This window comes from Panulirus ornatus, chromosome 21 (genome assembly GCF_036320965.1).
Source record: "Panulirus ornatus isolate Po-2019 chromosome 21, ASM3632096v1, whole genome shotgun sequence".
Taxonomy (NCBI): Eukaryota; Metazoa; Arthropoda; class Malacostraca; order Decapoda; family Palinuridae; genus Panulirus; species Panulirus ornatus.
The window spans coordinates 4,669,316-4,688,881 of NC_092244.1; the positions used below are offsets into that span (position 1 = coordinate 4,669,316).

At 40.4% G+C, this 19,566-nt stretch overlaps 1 protein-coding gene across 1 annotated transcript in view; it reads left to right on the forward strand.

The window, feature by feature from the left end:
- Nucleotides 1-1,828: 1,828 nt before the first annotated feature.
- LOC139756286 (sodium/potassium-transporting ATPase subunit beta-like) overlaps nucleotides 1,829-19,566 on the forward strand; it is a 30,893-nt gene continuing 13,155 nt past the window's right edge. Inside the window, exon 1 of the mRNA XM_071675526.1 lies at nucleotides 1,829-2,016. Within this exon, the coding sequence (XP_071531627.1) occupies nucleotides 1,905-2,016 (112 nt within the window). The 5' untranslated portion in view covers nucleotides 1,829-1,904. The remainder of the gene's footprint in view (nucleotides 2,017-19,566) is intronic.

Genomic DNA, 19,566 nt, shown 5'->3' on the forward strand with positions numbered 1-19,566 from the left:
TCGGTAGCGTGATGCAGGAAAGACGAAAAACTCCCAAGAAACATTTGCTTAGGTTAGTCAAAATATGTTGGAGTTTACTGGAATTACTTGCTTGTTCTAATCCTGCTTCGGATTCGGGAAGTTAAAGGCATAAATTAAGATGAAAAAGAACCTTTAACATTAGAAAACCCTCCATCTTGGAAATTCTGGATCTTAATAGGGATACTAAAGTTACTGTGTTATCATACTCATGTATTAACTAATAAGTGGGAAAATTTTCCTTGGGTGTTACATGATATTAGTGTGTGCATCAAGATCTGTTGGAGATGGCTTTGATCCCTCTGATACTAAACAGCAGTTGGCTTTAGATTCAGGATTATAAACATTATGAATTTATTAGCCGTTTTTCAGTAGAATATGACCGAGCATTAAATATTTGACCGATTCTTGGCAACATTACGAGTCGCGTGAGCGTCTAAGGAACTATCCCATACCTCCCGCAATTCCCACGTGGCGGACTTCCGTTCAGTCTATCATGTTTATGTTGCAATAACTTTTTACTGTATTCTAATATCATGTCATACTTGGAGTGTGGCCTATTTCTTAGTTGCACATCCTGAACTACATACGCGCACAGAATCAACCAGTAGTAGGTAAGGAGAGAATGTTGGTCATGGCCTTTGCACCACTGGCGGGGAATAATGATTGTCTCTGGGGATACATCCTTAAAATTACGATCAGGTATCTTTTATCAGTCCTACTAACAAGGTGCACATTACCAACCACATTTACACCATTACAGTTTATATTCGTCCATAATCCGCATCTGCAATGCTATGATTAGATAATTCATACCACTTTCTCCATATATTGATTCATTTCTGTTTCTCTTATCTATAAATCTGTCCGGTTATGAAAGTAATAGTTGTTATAATTAAGATAGAATGTTACAGTTTTGTCCAATGAGTTCAGAATATTGCCGAGTTTTTTTTAGTCATTCAGGATTAGGTGGCAATTTGACCTAAATAAGGCAGCATGAACTGTAGATGTTCACAATTATTTTAGGAATAATGTATTGTTAGTACGTTTGTTCGTGCTTCTTTGCGTGATCAGTTGTACTATATGTTCCAAGGATAATCTTTTGAGGACAAATATTAGTATGCAAAAAAAGGATGATAGTGAAATCACATGGAGGCTGGCCTTTTGCACATGTATTGTCTCCAACAGTGGGTGAGGGTCATAGGTATAGAGATCATACATACAAACCATCAAGTTGTAGTTACTGATGGGAATATGATCCTTATTGAGTTGGTGGACTGGCCAAAATATCTCCTAATCTTAAGGGCTGCAACCCAAAGACCATCACTTATAATTTATATGCTTCAGTAGTAGGGGCCATGACTACATTCTCTCAGGTTACCTGCTCATCTTTTTTATTTCTATATTTGTGGTTACTTTATGAAACATATATTAAAAGAATTTATTCTATAATCAAATCTTGCTATTAGAATTAAGTAAACTCTCAAGAAAACTCATGAAATAGGCTATAAGTTATGTATAATAATACTTCATTCTGGTACAAAAGCCAACTCCTTGTAGTGTTTCGTTTTCACTACTTGGACCGCTGTGTAGAAGCTGTACGACAACTTCTAAATTATTTTTACACTTTACGACAATTAGTTAACAATAACGACAACATTTTTTATACTAATTTCCAACATGAATAAGTTTTTATTGATAACAAAGAAAATGTATTATGATTAATCAAGACCGAAAGGAGAAATATTAGAAAGAGGGATGGAAGTTTTGCCAATAATTTTAAGCTTGGGTGATGGAGCTAGCGTGAGAGCCTCAATTGGCGGCTCAGGGAGTGTCCCACCATCGACCAGAGCGGCGGTGCTCACAGTGAGTTGTGATCACGAACCATGCCCGAGAACAGCTACTTCAAGACCGCTGCCGAGCGGGACGAGAGTTTTGGGAGATTTCTGTGGAATCCTGAAACGCGACAGTTCCTTGGGCGTACAGGATGTTCGTGGTGTAAGTATAGATCAAAAGTTTGGAGTTGCATTGTAGGAAATATCGGAAATACCTGGCATTTAATCGTAGATCCTTCGCCCAAAGGAGGAAAAAAGTTAAATTTTTTTGAGCTGTGAATATGTTGTCGCGTCGGGTTTATACAGTTTCTTGTTAGCAGACGGAACAAGGCCATATTAAAAAAATCGTGTGATTGACAAAAATTATTTTTGATGTGATCATCTTCCCTTAGTAGCTGCGGCTATATCATTAAATACAGATGTAATCCCCAATTGTATGTAAATGCTGGTGTTTCACCGTCACCAGTTATTGCTTTCTAAAAAAAAAAAAAGTTCAGTGTCCCCCAAAGTTTTCAAAGCTGCTATAAATAGCGGAGTAACACCAATACGCAAGGGAGCAACCCCATTGACGTCAGCAACAGGCCAGCTTGGTCTTTGCCAGGAGTCTGTACTAAAATATTTGAAAAGAAGAACCAAAAGGGATGTTTAAGGGAAAATTACCGTTTCGGACATCTACTAGGGAACCGGGGTTTGGGAAATCACAGAAAGTAGTGGTCAGAATCCTTCTAAAGACATCAGTCTCAACCAATCCAAAAGTAAATTAACAAACCTAACCATAAGAATGCTGGATGTCCCAGGCAGTAACAATACCGGCAGAGAGCATGATTTGGAGCAATATGTTTATTTTATGATAGCCAACAAGATGATAGTTGGGAAGTTAAAGAAATATCAGGAAAATGTGGTGTTGATTGATGTTAAAGTCAGACTACTAAACCCCATCAGAACTTATGAATAACCTCACCAGTAACCTTCACTATGACCTGAGATTTTAAGTAACTACACTGTCCATAGTGTAAGCTGGTGGTTGAAGGGGGAGAGTTTTATAAGTGTAGATCCTTATGCCTTAAGCTTCCTTTATTTACAGATTTTGTCACCATGAAGGGCTTGTGTGTATTGCTCTTTGTAGGAAAATTTCGAGGTAATAAGAAATTGTGAGTTAAGTGTTCCCGAGTGTTTTGTAGAAGGTGGAAAGAGCTGGTGTTTTAGAATGAATGCCACCAACCCATATGTATGGGAGCCAGGGAAGGGAACCTGACAGCCACTACAGTGCTGACTGACTGCATCACAGTCGCAAATACCTGTGATAACCAGGTTGTAGTTTATCCTTACTCAGTGATTGCCCACCACTTGCTGCTTGCTGCATTTATGGATTGTGTGGACGACCACTTGTTGAGGGGTTAAATGGTATGAACAGCACTGCTTGGTCTGTTATCCTTCTGTGGACATTTGTTGGCAGTTGTTACTATACTGTATCATGTGTATTTGGCATTTTTCAACGATAATGTGAAAATGAAGGTAAATCTCAGGTGCTTGGGTGGTTAGGTAAGGTTCATGGGTGTTTTACTTTTATTTTAATTTTCTGATAATCATAACCCTCAATAATGTCACCACATTAGATATTGTAGAATGAAATGTTTTGGTCTAAATTATGCTCTGTACATTTATTCTGTTCAGAAAACTAGACTGCCATTGCAAAATAAAATTGCTCCACATCCACAGCAGATTTTGATGAGTAGCTATACTGAATTATAGTTATGAAAATTATATGGAAGTGAAGAATGATGAACATCCCATGAGTTTTATTTGTTTTGGTGATTCTGTGGTACAGTAATGCATTAATCCACCTTCAAATAGATTGGTATTAAGGGATGCCATTACAACTACATTGAATCTTAGAGTGGGCAATGTGTATCCCTAGTTGATACTTTTGTCAACAGTGTAGCTAATTGTGTAGAGTACATTAGGTTAGCATTCTAGGATCCTCTCATTTTTTTTATTTGCATTTGTTTGCAGGTGCGCTATGACGTGTTCTGATAAGATTGTCATATAAGGATCCTATTGAGATTTAAACTGTAATTGTGTAGTTTAATGTAGATTTATATATTTTTACTGAAGGATTGAAGAAAAGGTACTTGAAGCTGTCATCTGTATGTCTACAAATTTTGTAAGTGAAATTGTGGCCATTAAGTTTAGTGACATGATCATTTAAAGTGCTATGTCAGAAAATCGTCAATAGATTCATTATAGTCACAACTTGATTTCCATTGCTGGTAATTAATCACACATTGTGAGTTTGGCATGTGGTACACGCTGTTAAAAGGGTATTATGTAGAAGTATATATTTTTACTGACTTATGGTTGGAAAACATGCTTGAAACCTGAATCGGAAAGCGACACAAATTGTTGGATGTCACTAAATGAATTCTCATCCAAAACCACATTTTAGTGTAACTCAAGAGGGTTATTGTGAATGTTTGGATTGCATTTTGAGAAGTGATTATTCTCATCCCATAGACTGTTGATGTGTCATATGACATGGGTTGCCTCCAGCAGTTTACAACAAGTGTCATACATGTGGCCTGAGGTATTTAGAAATCCTAGGCATGAAAAAGAGCAGAATAGAGTTAGGAAGCAAACTTGGTGTTTCCACATCCATCGGTGTTTCCACATCCATCATCAGCTGTTTTTCACCTCAGATACTCATTAACTATCAACATGCCACAGAAGATAGTACATCAAAAAGAAAAATCTTTATACAATATTAATATATAATCATATAATGATAATGAAACTTGGGAATTATATGATTGGAAGGTATATATTATTAACTTATTCTGGGGGTATGCTTCATAGGCTTACCAGTGTTATAGCTAAGAACATGTCAGATTTAGTTGCATTTTTTTCATATAATTGCTGCTATAATCCAGAATCTGCCCTTGTCATGTTGCTCCAAAGTCTTTTTTAATCTTGCATATGGGAAGTTCCTGAATATTTCTGAAATGTTGCAGTTCAGCAAAAGGCAGTCATCAGAACTGAAATGGATTCTGGTTATAAAAAATGTGCAAGCCTTCTCTTTGAATCTCGTAATCTGCCAAGTACATCCACTCTGTTAACACACATTCCTTTCCTGTGGCTATTTGTTCAAAGATTTTGCTATAAAAGAGCCCATAGTCACTTCACAAGAAAGGAAAACATTGATACACCTCATAAAAGACTGAACCACAGTTATTAAGTAACAACACAAGAGCAAGTTTTTTAAAATGACCTTCCAAATAGTTTTAGATTCTTTGGGGCTGAAGCATTATTTAAAAGAAATAAGAAAAGGGGTTATTAGGTTATTATTCATTTCTTCTCATTTTCATAGCCTACTGATATTAAATGGTGTTAATTGCCTTCCTTATTTAATCATAATCATATAGTGTTTACTGTAGTGCATTGAAATGAGAACACTAATTATTTCTGAATTTATTGTAAACTGGATGAATAGTTTTACTTTTGTCAATATTTGTACTTCATTATTTTGATCGTGAATTGGTTAGAGAACAATATCTTTTCTGTATTAATATCTTCATGAAAGTAAAAATGAGTACTCTTTGATAATGGTTATTACAACGATATCATTCAATTAGAATGCTTTACTATTACAAGGAGACAAGAAGAGTGAGAGCAAATTTGAGATGGAAGGATGGAGTAAAAAAGAATTTGAGCTTAAAGGCCTGAGCATCATGGAGATTGAAAGGCATACATAGTACTCAGTGAATTGGAAGATGTGGTATACGAGGGGCAATGTGCTGTCATTGGACTGAACAAGGGCATATGAAGCAGCTGGGGGAAAAGAACATAAAGGTTGGTGGGGCCTGGTTGTGGAAGGGGGGGGGGGGGGGGGGGTGTAGCTCTGGTGCATTACATAGACAGCTAGAGAATAGATAAGAGAATAGCCTTTCTTTTGTCTGTTCTTGGTGCTGTCTGGTTAATGCAGGCAGTGGGAACAATATGAGAAAAAAATTCACTCATCCATTTCCTTAGCTAAAGCATTTGTGATACAGTATTTTAGAATAAGAAGAAATCCCTGTCAATATAGATTGCTTAGTCTTGTAACTACATGAACAGCCTGATTTTGACAAAGTAGGATCACCTCACATGATTAATTGGGAGAAAAGTCAGAATTTTGACAAGACGGTTGAGTTCTAAGTCTATCCAAAATGCTTTGTAGCTACTGTTTGTAGAGATATCTTCATATATTTCATGGGCAGGCCATAGAATGGCAGTTACTGATGGGTAATGTGCTTTGTCTTGGTTATGAAAGACTTGTGTAATAAGTCAGGGCTTTGCAGTTAATGATTCTTTCCATTCCATTTCACCTTTCTCAGGGATTTGTTCACTACTGTAATATTTTTAGAAAGGAAGTCAGAAAAATATTTGTAAAAAGTATAGGAATGTTGTAGTAATGCCAGACCGTTATAAAGTGAGGTACAGTTTATAGAAATTCATTAGTAAATTGGAATGCCAGACAGTTATGGTCAACTTAAGAGTATATAAAATTTTCATATGCTCATGAAGAAAGTCGACCATATGAAGAACACTGTCATTCAGATATTAAAGAGAAAACTTAGATCTCAAATTGGTTTGATTTTTCTTGATAAAGACTATTTGTTTATCCATAGAACTTCTTTCCGACTTCCTGCTGATGCTGGTAGCAGAATGGCCTGTTTTTTTCTCTAAAAGTCTCTTAGTTGACTCCTGGAAAATGGCATTTTGCTGGAGCCCCATAGAAGGGGATCCTGAGGCAGAAAGGTACAGTAAAAGGTAAAGATATATATATGATATGGTGATATGGTCATAGTGAGAATGGATGATGCATATTGTTTTAGCAAGGAACAGAATGTTAGTAAATATGTTTCCCCTCTTTTTTGTAGAAATGTATGTTACATAAAATTTTTGCTAAGTTTCCATGGGGAAATAACTTGACAGGATATAAGGCACTACAAATGCCACTTGTATGCTGGGAGATAGTCATTTGTAATGAAGTTGGCTGATTCAGAATTTTTTTTGTTTGGATTATGAAGGTTTTGATGTTGGCTTTTAATACGAGTTTATTTTACTCTTGTTTTGTTGCTTAGATTTGTTTGAATCATTTGAGTTCAAGTTCATTATATGGGATGTGTATTTTGTGTAGGATGCATTTGTCTTGTGTTTTATAAAGAATCTTGATTTTATGGCATGTTTTGAGTAGATTTTAGGTTGCATGAAAGATTTCATTGGAATGAATAAGATGTTATATTAGCAAAGGGAGCTACGATTTAAGTATCGTATATGTATTATCTGTACTGAATGTATTTGGGTGTAATGACCCGGTGATAAGGTGGTTACTGATAAGATAAACAGCGGTGTCTGTGTTATCTCGCAACATCTATTGGGCCATAAAGAGGTTTATCCGTTAGGACTTAGGATAAGAGCATGAGTAAGCAAGAACCAGATAATACTATGTAAGAGGTTTTCCAGCTGACCTATGTAAAAGCTTTACAGTTGATGTTATGAGCCTTTTCATTGCAGTTCACCTGCACATGTAACTGAGGCAGTGGAATGGTCTTTATTCTCAGTTCTGAGGTTTTGATGATTGTGATTTTTTTAATTTCTGCTCTTTTATGTATGTTAATGGTATTTATGAAAATATATGATGGTTTTCATTATAGTACAAACTATTCAGGCATCCGTCTTTTTTAGTGGATCTGCTTTTTTTACGGGAAAACTTTAACATACATCGGTAGCTCACTTGACTGGATGCCAAATGAGTTTTTGCAGTCTCTTGTCATTGTCATTCTTTTTCTGTCCCATATCCGTTTTTAAACCTATGAAATCTATTTGAAACAAACTTTGGTGATCCTTTTCAAAACTTTTGGTTACCCTGATGAGCATTCAAGAAGGGCGGTCTTAAGTAAAGTCTTGTGAGTTTATGCGATACAAATTTTTTGTCATGGATTTGATTTATAGTAGATTAGGTAGTTGAAATAAATTGTGTATGCAGTTGTTGCAAAAATGCAAATGACTTATTAGTGTAGCTGACATCAAATATTTGTTTGGTGCAGTATTATAGTTAATTTGTTATATTTAGGCACTGACCTCATTTGAGATGCAGCTTATCCAAGTCTCTCTCTAAGTTGAAGACTCAAGTCAACAGGTTTATTGTGTAAACCTGGATATCGTCTTATGATGATAGCTGAGGCAGTTAGAGCTTTTTAGGTTAAAGATTTTTGCATATTTCTACTTTCGTACGATGCTGAAGATATTTCAGATCTCATCAGTTTTAGTTTGTTATGTTTGGGAATGCACCTGTTAAAGATTTTGTTAAGATTTTTGTATATTGGTGTGACATTCTTCGTATGGGGCGTTTTAGCTTGTTTTCTCCTTATAGGTTTAGAGTAGGTAAGGGGCTTGGCACTAGGTATAGATTTTTATTAGCAGTAGAACCCGTGGCGTTATCAAACCTCAGATGTGACTGTTGTCTACCCCCTGTCGTATGGGTATCTCCTGTACCCCACCACACCCTGCATGCTCCCACTTCCCAACTCATTCCTTCAACTAAAGTTGCTAAGGGTGAGCCAATCGCACACGTTGCGGGTACATAAGAGTCTTCACTGTTCTTGATTCGGGAGACGGGTGGAATAGTGGCCTTCCCTCCAACCCCGGAGTTGTCCGTATGGGCTTCCATATACGTAGATCAATCGACTCCTTTTAAGACTTCCATTGCCTCCCCTTCCAACCACCACCAGTACCACAACCCTTTCACGGCTACTACCTTTATTATTACATCTGAACAAAGGAAGCAGCCAAGTAAGGATTTTTCCCCAAGGACTATTCCTCTTGTTTCTGAAGGTACCTCATAGATGATTGAGATAGCGAATGAATATGAGAAAAAAGATATGTAGACATATTAGTTAATGACAACAAGTTGAAATGTATTAGGCCAAACTATCAAGGGGCAAAATGTATAACGCACAAATTGGTGTTGTGCAATAAATTGTTTAGTATTTTGTCCATGGGTCATGACGTTGCTCACAGTTGTTTACGAAGTTATAGTTTTTCTATTTGCCACGAATACAGAAAGTTGCCGCCATCATAATATCCCTAAATGCTATTAGGAAGGTTGGTGTGTATGTCTACGTTAAAGTTTAGGTAATCATACATTTCCCTTGAAAAAAATGAAAAAGTTTACGAACTTTGTTTATCAGAACAATCGTTTGTAAATTAGTTCTCATCATGGTATTATGTGATGGTCTGCTTTAAATTTAATTGTTAAATCTGTATTTTCTCGTTACCGGGTGTCTCCAGAAACCGAAGCGATGCCTATTTCTTCAGGCTCGGATAGCGTGTGTCGAGTTCAGGCTACCCGATTTCAGATTGAGCTAGATTGGAAACCTGTCGTCGAACTCTCCGCCGAACGATTGATTGGATAGAGTGGCGAGATTTCTCCTGAAGTTAGTTCTCTGGCTCCAGAGCCTGCAGAAATGAGAAACCGATGTCCGTTCCGAAGCCACTCACTACGCCTGTTTTATTCTCTTTCTTTTACCTGGTTGATGTTGCAGTTGTATATATGGCTGGCATGCGTTGTTATGGAAGATTTCTTTTACCTGGTTGATGTTGCAGTTGTATATGTGGCTGGCATGCGTTGTTATGGAAGATGGTGATGGCTTGTGAGTGTCTCGTGGGGGGGTGGGGGGCTAGGGAGACGGGAGTAGGGAAGCCAACTTTCACTATCACAAGACCACCGCAGAAGGTCACTAGCCCAGACCACTGCTTGGTTACCTACTTGGCCCTACGTGTCCAGGGTTGGGGAATCTGTATTCATATCATGGAGTTCAGCAGCAGTAAGCCTGACGGAAGATTTTTTTTTTTTTTGAAGGATGAACATGGGCATTGAATTGCAACTTGAAGGGACACTTATATGGTTCTCGAGTTAAATGGTATATAACCGATCTTTAAAATGAAGAATGTCTTTAAATGATTTATTGCATCATGGCAGCAGCACCCTGCTCTTGCCGCGAAGGTCTACTTTTTGTCTTGGTGGTAGACTTGGGAAATATTGGTCAGGTGCAACCGTAGGGGTCGATAATTTAAGGGTTTGGTCACACATTGCTTCTGCCTTCAGCTTAGTGCCTTGTGTAGCATTTTAAAGCATTCGTTTACACTTTTACACATAAAACGCCAGGAAATAGATTCTCAGACGCTGAGTCGCGACTTTTTGAAATGTCAGTTGCTTTTTAGTCATCTTGGCTGCATCAGATCAAGCTGAAAGAAAATTCGAGTTAGTGTTGGAGCCAACCTTAACCTTTAGTGTTCTGACATATAGACAGCAACTGAGTCGTGGGTCTGTGGCCTTTAGCCCTCACGTTATAAGCTCTGCAGTATTGAGCCGAAGGCGGGGAAAAATATCGGGTGTGCAGTTAACTGACCGTTCGAAAGCTGAGTGTAGCTTGAGCAGTGACACTCATTAATAAAGGTAAAGGTAATAATTTTCACTTTTTCCACGAAAGATACCTACCACGGGAACATGATGTCATCAGGGTCAGACATGATTTAAAGAGGAGATAAGAGAGTTCGAGTAGCTATAGAATCGGAGAAACACATTAAATCAGCCAGGCCACGTTGGGCATGTCCTCAAAACAGTATCTGTGGGGCATATTTGTCTGTTGAGTGCTTGATGACCAGACAGGAGGCGGTGGCCAACCCCTCAAGGGTTGAAAAATTGATAATGTCAGTTCTACAGAGAGACAGAACGACATGCTGAGGAGTGAGATGAGGTGAGTTGGTAAGGTGAAGTACTTTTGACTTTATAGGACATGCACATCTGTGAAAGGATTCGTCCATATAGGGACGGATCACGCTGTTGGTTTCGAAACTTGGCTCTTTTATTTTATGCAGGTGACTTATTTCGGTGAGCCGTCAACGTATGGTTTTGGAAGAGGCTTAAGTACGGCGAAAAAAATCCAGGATAGGCGAGGCTAGTAAAGATTCGATTCTGTAAATGCAAGTTTAGACCTCTTCCCCAAGTGTATTGAAGACGGCTATTATGATACCTGGAAAAGCGGGTGGCTGGCATTGTAAAACTTGAGAGGGTAGCGGTGTGTAATGTTAGCAGGTGATCATGAGCATAAGTGGTTGAGTACATTTTGCCTCCCTGGTCGAGCTTCGGGGATGGCTGGCGGCTGGCCGAGGCAATATGTTGTCGTCATTGCCGACACAAGTGTAGCACGAGTGGAGAATAGGCTCTTCCCGTACCTTTGTTCTCTCTTCCTTACCACCAAACACCTCCCTCCCCAGACACACACACACACACACACACACACACACACACAGAGCAACACCGTCCTCCCCCTACGTGTACACTTATGTATCATCTTGTATGTCAGCATTGCATTGTTGTAGAATTCTGAACTGTCGCGCCAGCTGGCTGTGCCTTGTGTTGGAGTGGAGGGGAGAAGGGGTTGGTGGTGTGGAGGGTGTAAAGACAAGTACTAGGGAGGTAGAACATGGAACAGTCATAGTATCTGCAGCTTGCAAGAGTGGTGTGTTTTAGAATGGTCGCAGATCGAAAGCATTATATGGTAAGGTTAAGTGCATGTGTACAATGCTGACTAGTTGAGGGACTGGAGGGTGAACGGGCTTGGCACGGTGGTGGTGTAGTAGGAAGGGTTGAGTGACGGCGGTCAAGAATTAGGACAGCTGATTGAGAAAGAATTGATGCAGGGAGGTGGTATAAATTCACCAGTGTCCACTGAACGTGATCCGCTTACGGCTGTGCTGTTGTGGTTGGGGGGCGAGTAAGTGGATGACAGTGGTTGGGGGGTTGGTAGTGGGGGACGTCAAGTCAGGTGGTGGCGGGGCGAGGCGGAGCGGGAGGAGGAGTGGGCTGGGGAGCTGGTTCACATTCGGGAGACAGCGGAGAAAGTTCTGCTATGAAGGGTAACTTTAAAGGAGGTGGTGGGCTACCGGAGTCTTACTAGGGATGAACATGTGGTTAGGGTGCATCATTTCTGGCTTATTTTTCACCAAACCTCACTAGTAGAGTAGTAAATAGTATAATAGGTGGTGAGAGGTAGCTGGGTGGTGATAACCGGCTGGAGTGCGCCGGCTTATTCCGCAGGGTCTGACCTCATTATTGTGGAGGATTGTTAAAACTGACTTTTCGCGTGGAAGGGATTATTGTCATTTGCTTGAGATATATCTGGACATTGTAAAGTGGAACAGCCTGATAAGAAGAATGGCTGCCAAGTCGTTTTACGTCTCTTAAATCGTTAGAGGCAGATGTCTCACTGACTGCATCTGTGAGTATCATTTCACTGACTGCATCTGTGAGTATCATTTTGAACTAGTTAGAACCTGTAACGTGATAAACGATTTGATACAGCTTCTCTTGAGTACCTTCCTACATTGGCTAGGGTACATAGAGCACACCCATGTTGTTGGTAGATGCTCGGGAATCCTGGCATGTTACACTTGTAGGCTGGAAACGCTACTTCACATAAGCTTGCACAGAAATTTGCTGGATATTCACACCAATTTTAAGGCATTAGAGTGCCGTAACCTGTCATGTAACGAACGTGAAAAATGGGCGTCTGTAGGAGTCATCTTCGCTCACGAGGGTGACTTTTCGTTACTGCTGTTGCTTTTTGGCTGTGGAAAGTATCCAGTACTGTAACTTTTTAAGTCTCGTGTAATATAAATTTTTCGACGCCGTTGAAGCGTCTGAAGGTTATCTCATCGAGACGCGTATAGCTAGACACCTGTTTACGTCCTGTTGTCGTAACCAAAATCAGATGTAGAGTGCCTCGTTATTTTCTCATGTGGTAATGTTTAGACAAGGAGCAGTTCAGAGCACGTTTGTGTGTAGTTTTCTTGTATCCTGCGTGAAAGGAGCTTAGATCCTAACCTCATGAATGCGAACATGACGGTAAGACCCTTGCGCATGGTGAACTGGAATTAATCTGACCTTTAAAAGTCAAATCTAAGGGCAGGCCGTCATATGCAAGGGTAGTCAGAGGTTAGTGATGTGATCTTCCGTGCCTTATACTCCTGTTTTGTTGAAAAAGTTTGATGTGCTAAGGCCATTCCTAGCACGCTCTGGCAGATTCATTTTCAGTCTGAACAGATTGATCGATCGGGCTATTTTTCAGTCATGTCTGTGATCTTAATTGTTGTAAAGTGACGACCAAAGCGTTATAGCTCGGCTCTGAACATCGCACCTTTACCATTAAACATGGTATCTGGTTGACTGATAATTTTTGATTAATTGGGAAGTGTCTCTTTTATAACTAATTATAAGTAACTCCGGGAATGATTATTCATATGTTTAACCTGTCGTCTTTACTGGACTGTGCTGATTATTTAATGACATGAAGTTTAAAGATAAGATTAGCTGTGCGTGTGACTGGTGTTCCTCGTGATATAGAAGAAGGTTGGGTTCACCGACGCGAGTTTTGTGATCGCCCTACCCAGTATTAAGTGACGTTCTTGATGACTGGATTCATTTGTGCATCACTGTATTTATGTACTTCCTTCAGACTCTTTGTACCAACTTTGTCAGGAGAGACAGAAGTGAAGAGCGCTAAACTTTTGCTGGCAGCGAATCACCCGATGCTATGAAAAAGTTCCGTCAGAAAAGTGTTGGTGAAGGCTCGCTGACTTGAGGGGTCTCCGCGTCTTCTCCCCAAACTTTTCAACAATATCGACCGATTTGCCGCCAGCAAAAGTTTAGAGCTCGTCGCTTTGGCCTTTACCTTCTCTTTGGTGTGTCCGTCGGAAGGTTCAGTTTCATGGGTTTTATCTCCCCGCTGAACTACAGCTTCGCCATTTTGAATTATTGATTGGGTTTTGCTCGCGGGGAGACATAGTGATTGAGTGGGTCGGTTGCAGAAGGTGAGGCGAGTTGGTGGTGTCATGCGCGCTGGATGCGGGCTACGCTGTTTGTTGTAGCTGTAACTATGGTGATTTTTTTTTTTTTTTTTTTTTTACGTACGCCGGAGGTACGCGTGCCACAAGCCCAAATGTTTACACTTACCTATAGGTCCTGATGGGTGTTTGGAATGACAAATGCACCGTAATCTCTTTAGTGCAATGTGTTAATCTCCATCAGTACTATAACAGCCGGTAGATTGCGAAGACTTAGCACAGCGACTTAATTCCTTGAGTATTGTGGCTTAAGTCATCTTACTCATGGGGTTGTCGTGGTATTGAAGGAGTTAAACGCGCGCGCGCGCAAGTGGAAGCTAAGATGTACACACATGCAGCCTGTTTGATGCAGATGCTTGGGGTATTGAGGTAAACTGGCACTATCAAACTGACGTTCCCTCCGGGTTCCCCGTAGTGGTAGTGAGGAGATCTGCGCCCTTCCCGGTTCTCAGTAGTTGCTGATAGTGTAATCCTTAGATCACGCAGATGTTGCGGGGACGGTCGTGTGCGTGTTCTGGTGACGCTGACCTTGGCAGCGGTGGTGACGGCAGCCATGGTGATACATGCCGAGGTTGGGGAAGGGGGAGTGGGGGTAGCCACTGACGGAAATACTGGGTCCGCAAATAGCTGGCAACGGGTTCCCGGTGGTAAGAGATCGGACGAGGTTCTCGTCTTATAAGAGTAGGGAGAAACCCAGCTAGCTTAAGTCGGCACCTGTTACCCCATGTGGCTTGCCAGACTATATCAGTGGGCCCGTGGCTCTCAGCCCTCATCATTTGTGCCCTATGTGCCTAGTGAGCCTCTGGCAGACTTCCCCACTTCCTCTAGCCATTGTTGTGACTGGCATCGATGGGTAAACGCACGGCACGTTAAAAAGCAGCTTCTGCCTACTTTCGCTGATGATGCTTTCCAGCAGTTCTCCACACATTAAACGAGGGACGTTCTCTTTGGTAGAACTAAACGTAAATCGTCAAAACTTGTGAAGGTCTCGTTGGTAGAACGCATAGTTAACAAATGAAAGGCGTTTTTCTTTGGGGGGGGGGGGGGATTCGTACTACGTTGCTGCAGACTGGAACAAGTTGGTTACATGATGAAGCTGTCCTTCACTTTAACCCCTTTAACACGCCAGTACAGCCCTAGAAGCATGATGATACAACCTCCTTGTTATGATGCCACGGACTCTGACCTCAAGCCAAAGGCCTCACCATCATTCCCAAGGGTCGCACCGTCGTTCTCAAAGGTTGCACCGTCTTAGTCAAGGCGCCGTGGAGGTGCCCATCCCCAGCCAGTACCACACTGCTGTATCTTATTGTACCACGCTCTTATGCATATGCCACACAAGTGTAGTCTGTAAGGTTACATACGCGAGCGAGCTGGGGAATTAGGGACACGTAATCAGATACGTTTATTCGCAAGAGAGAGAGAGAGAGAGAGAGAGAGAGAGAGAGAGAGAGAGAGGAGGGAAAAAAGTACTGCACTGAGTCTGAGGGCGTTGCTCTTTCGAGAAATGGGGTTATGACTCGTAATAGTGAAGGATCATCATGTTGGATGTGAAGCAGGGAAACTAGAAGAAAATGCAGTTTGAAGGCTGTAAGATACAGAACAGTACTTTTCACCCGAGGGATTTAGACGGGAAGCAGGTGGATGTATATAGGGCGTCGTAGTGGGGAATAACAGGTTAGGTGTTGCCGTTGTTCGCCGGCGGGGGGACGCCCTGTCTGGCAGCAGCTTTCGGCGAGAAGCGCTCACACAAATCCTTAGCACGAAGGGCCAACCCTCGTCGTGATGCTTCCCATGTTGCTATCGGGGCATTGCTCTTAGATTTTTCTTGTGTATTTTTACGTTAGATTAATAGTTAAAGATCTAAAGAATTGAGGCTTAAAGTGTGGGAAGAGTGATCTCCCTCCTTTAACAAGGCGTAAATCACAAGATTGCTTATCTGTTTTGCCGATGTGCATTTCGTCCCATATTACATGGTAATATAACGACATGGTAACAGTAAATGAGTTGCGATGCAAGACGCTTATGAAGAAATTTGTATGAATTTTTGCTTTCATTCGTGGTTTTTCATATATATATAATTTTTTTCATACTATTCGCCATTTCTTGCGTTAGCGAGGTAGCTTTAAGAACAGAGGACTGTGTCTTTGAGGGAATATTTTCACTTGGCCCCCTCCTCAGTTCCTTCTTTTGGAAAATTAAAAACGAAAAGGGAGGATTTCCAGCCCCCGCTTCCTCCCCTTTAAGTCGCCTTCTACGACACGCAGAGAATACATGGGAAGCATTTTTTCTCTCCTATCCCCTGGGATAATATATATATATATATATATATATATATATATATATATATATATATATATATATATGTGTGTGTGTGTGTGTGTGTGTGTGTGTGTATGGACTGGGTATACTTCGCGGCCGTTGTTAATTCCTTTTCGTGATGCAGCACCCATTTTATACCATGATAAGTTTGGTGACTTTGAGCTTTACTTAGGCCCTAATCATTGATAGTCTTGGTGTGGTGAAGGAGAATTAACCGAATCTTATCCCATATTACAGTATTATAGAGGTTATTTACTGCTGCAGGGTTCGACAGCTGGACGTATGGGTAACTATGGAAAGTGGCAAAAGGCATTTGAAGGCTATTAGTATAGCGTCTTATTTTTATGAAAGTTTTATTTCACGCCATATATATTAAGATTTTCTCTTGTTTACCCCGTTTGTGGAACAGCTTGTCATTGTTTTGTCACTGGCTGTGGCCCGCCCACCCCATAAGCGCATACACTACACACTCTTTTCTACCCAGAACAGATGCCATCAGTTTCTCTCGTTGCCTCATCTCACTATCCATTCCCCTCATCTTGTATCCTTACGTAAGTCTTGGAGAAATTTGCCAGATGCAAAGCAGTGAACCCATCGTCAGTGCTTCGTTATAACGCCCCTCACGGACGCGCCGGTTACCTACCGGCCCTGTTTGTCCTTCATGACTCGCTCCATCGCATTCATCCTTGGCTAACCCCTCCCATTGTAAGACAGTCATGAAGGATGACGTTGTTTGTCTTCACTCACAACATCCTTGGTTTTGGTTGGTAATCAGGTTTTATGACGACTATTCAGGTATTAAGGATAAGCTCAAGTTCTCGCAGATAACATGTTAACCTTACACCGGCAGTTTGTGCTCAGGTTATCTTGAGTACGTCGGTGTGCGGATATTTTATATCCTAGAAAGGGCATGGTGTGGAATAAGGAGAAGCTGGCTGGTCTTTACGAAACACGAGTGTGACAATGCACTTTCTTGATGATGGGGTTAAGCCTGATACACGGAACAGTAGATATCATGAGATTTGAATAACGTAAGACCACCGTAAATGAAAATTTGAACTTTTCACATTTTAGGCTCGAAATGCAGTCCCGTATTCAGAGCAAAGTGTCTTTCAGTCAAGCTGTAAAAGTAAGAGAAAGACCGTTATTTAAAACCTTAAGATTCCTCTCTCTCTCTCTCTCTCTCTCTCTCTCTCTCTCTCTCTCTCTCTCTCTCTCTCTCTCTCTCTCTCTCTCTCATATATATATATATATATATATATATATATATATATATATATATATATATATACATATATATATATATATATATATATATATATATATATATATATATTATTTATGGTTCCGAAGAAAGAAAGAAAAAACGATTGATACAATCCGTAACTAAACAAAATTTAACCGAATTGTTTGCGACAGAAAACAGTTTCCAGTATCATCTGCACAGCTTTCACGAAGGAGATAGGCTTAACTTAGATGTTCGCAGGAGTTCCTGGACTTATGTTGCTTCACATGTTTGTCTTGTGAAGATGCCATTCTTGGTAGTGTATTATTGATATGCCGTGTGGTTGCTGCAACCCTGCGTTGACTCTGTTATGCTCACTGTTGTTTGTAATGTAGCTCCGTATTTTATGGTGGTAGTCGTTCAGGATTTTTCGTATGGGGGTTGTCATTGTTGTTGCATTGTAATTGGTACTGATATAGCATCGTGATTGGTATTGAGTCTGTTCATTATAGTATTGTAAGTGGTAGTGCGGCTGCTGTGATTCTTTATCGGTGTGTTTGCTGTATTATCTTAATGTAGTGAATTCAGGATTGTTAGTATGGTTGCTAGGGTTAAGTAATTGGCAGTGTGTGTGTGCTTTACAGCGTGCAAGTGTGGTTGTAATTCTGTTTTTATAGATGTTCCTTTTTCTCGATAATGCTGTTGGTTGTGATCCATAATACGTAGTGTAGATGTCGTAGTTTCATAATAGGTAGAGTGGTTGTTAGCATCATGATTGATAGTGTTGTATCTTTCTGATTGGAAGTTTAGGTGTCTTATGTTTGTGATTTGAATGGTGTGTTGCTTTGTTTAGCATGCATACAAAAAAAAAATAGAGGGTATCGTTTCGAAGTACATTCATATGTCGATGTACGAGGTGGTGGTAGGGCAAATCTGGTCTGGTCTGGCCTGGTTTGGCCTGGTCTGGTCTGGCCAGGCGAGGTGTGTCGTCATTAGTGAAGGAGACGCTGCCGGCATCACCGTCTGGCATCTAAACCTAACCTTCGTGTGCGGCTGTAGGTGCATGTTTGGCCTTGCTCTCACCTGGTTCAGTAATATGTTGACACACTTGCCTGTCAGAGCTGCCTTATGTATGTTAATTGTAAGCTGTAGGAAACGTTTGATATCTACTGGGGTAGTCGTCTTGTCATTTCAGAGAATGATGTTAGTCTAGCTTGGTGAGGTTGACCTACTCTTGTATGTGAGATCTTCATTATAACCTTGAATATTGTTACTCTTAAGAAAACTGTGGGGATTGTAGTTTCCCTTTCGGCATTGTGGTTTGTAAGAATTTTCAATAGTGGTCTGTCTTGACTTTTGACAAACCAGATCTCGCCCGGATATACCAGTAATTCTGTTTAGATTTGTTTCACATCTGAATATTTTTATTTTTGGGAAAATTACCTTTTTCTGTAACGAGGCTCTTGTTTGTTACTTTCATGCAGTTTTGTTTATTGATAATTTCACCCAAATATGAGACTTAATGTGTAATAATCATTGTATCAGAACCTTATATTTCAAGTGAACAACATGGCACGGTTAGGACATACCCCAATCATGGCTGTCTAAGATGAAACGAAAATATGGATATGAAATGAATCAGCTTCTGAAGTAAAAGCTTTTATACCTGCCGTTACTGTAGAATAGGTAAAGGAGAGTTCTACGGTTTCGTTGTTTATAGGAATGAGATCATAATGGTTAATCCTCTTGTGGCTGATATTCCCATGGTAACTCTGGGAAGCAACAGCCAGACTAAAGTCACCAGACAAAACCTTGTAGGAAGAGAGAGACGCGGAACAGCTCACGAGAGTAGTGGCCAAAATGATAATATGTAAACAAGGGAGAGGGCAGCAGCAGCATTGCGCACAGAAAGGGATGGTTGGAAAGATGTGAAGTCTTGAGACGAAATGAGAGAGGGAGGGAGAGAGAGCGCTACCAGTTGTTGGTAGGAGAGGAAATAACTATCCTTCGCTTTCTGTGACTGCTGTCCCTTGAAAGGTTTCCACTGTGACACCAAACTTTTTCTGTTTGTACCACTTTATTTTCCATCGTAGGGAGGAATATTTTGAAATTCCTATAACCGCTAGTATATAGTTTCTAGGAATTTTACATAAAGTTGAGAGAAAGGGACAACATATATGAATACCTTACTGAGCATAGTTGTAAATTGATTGAATTCAT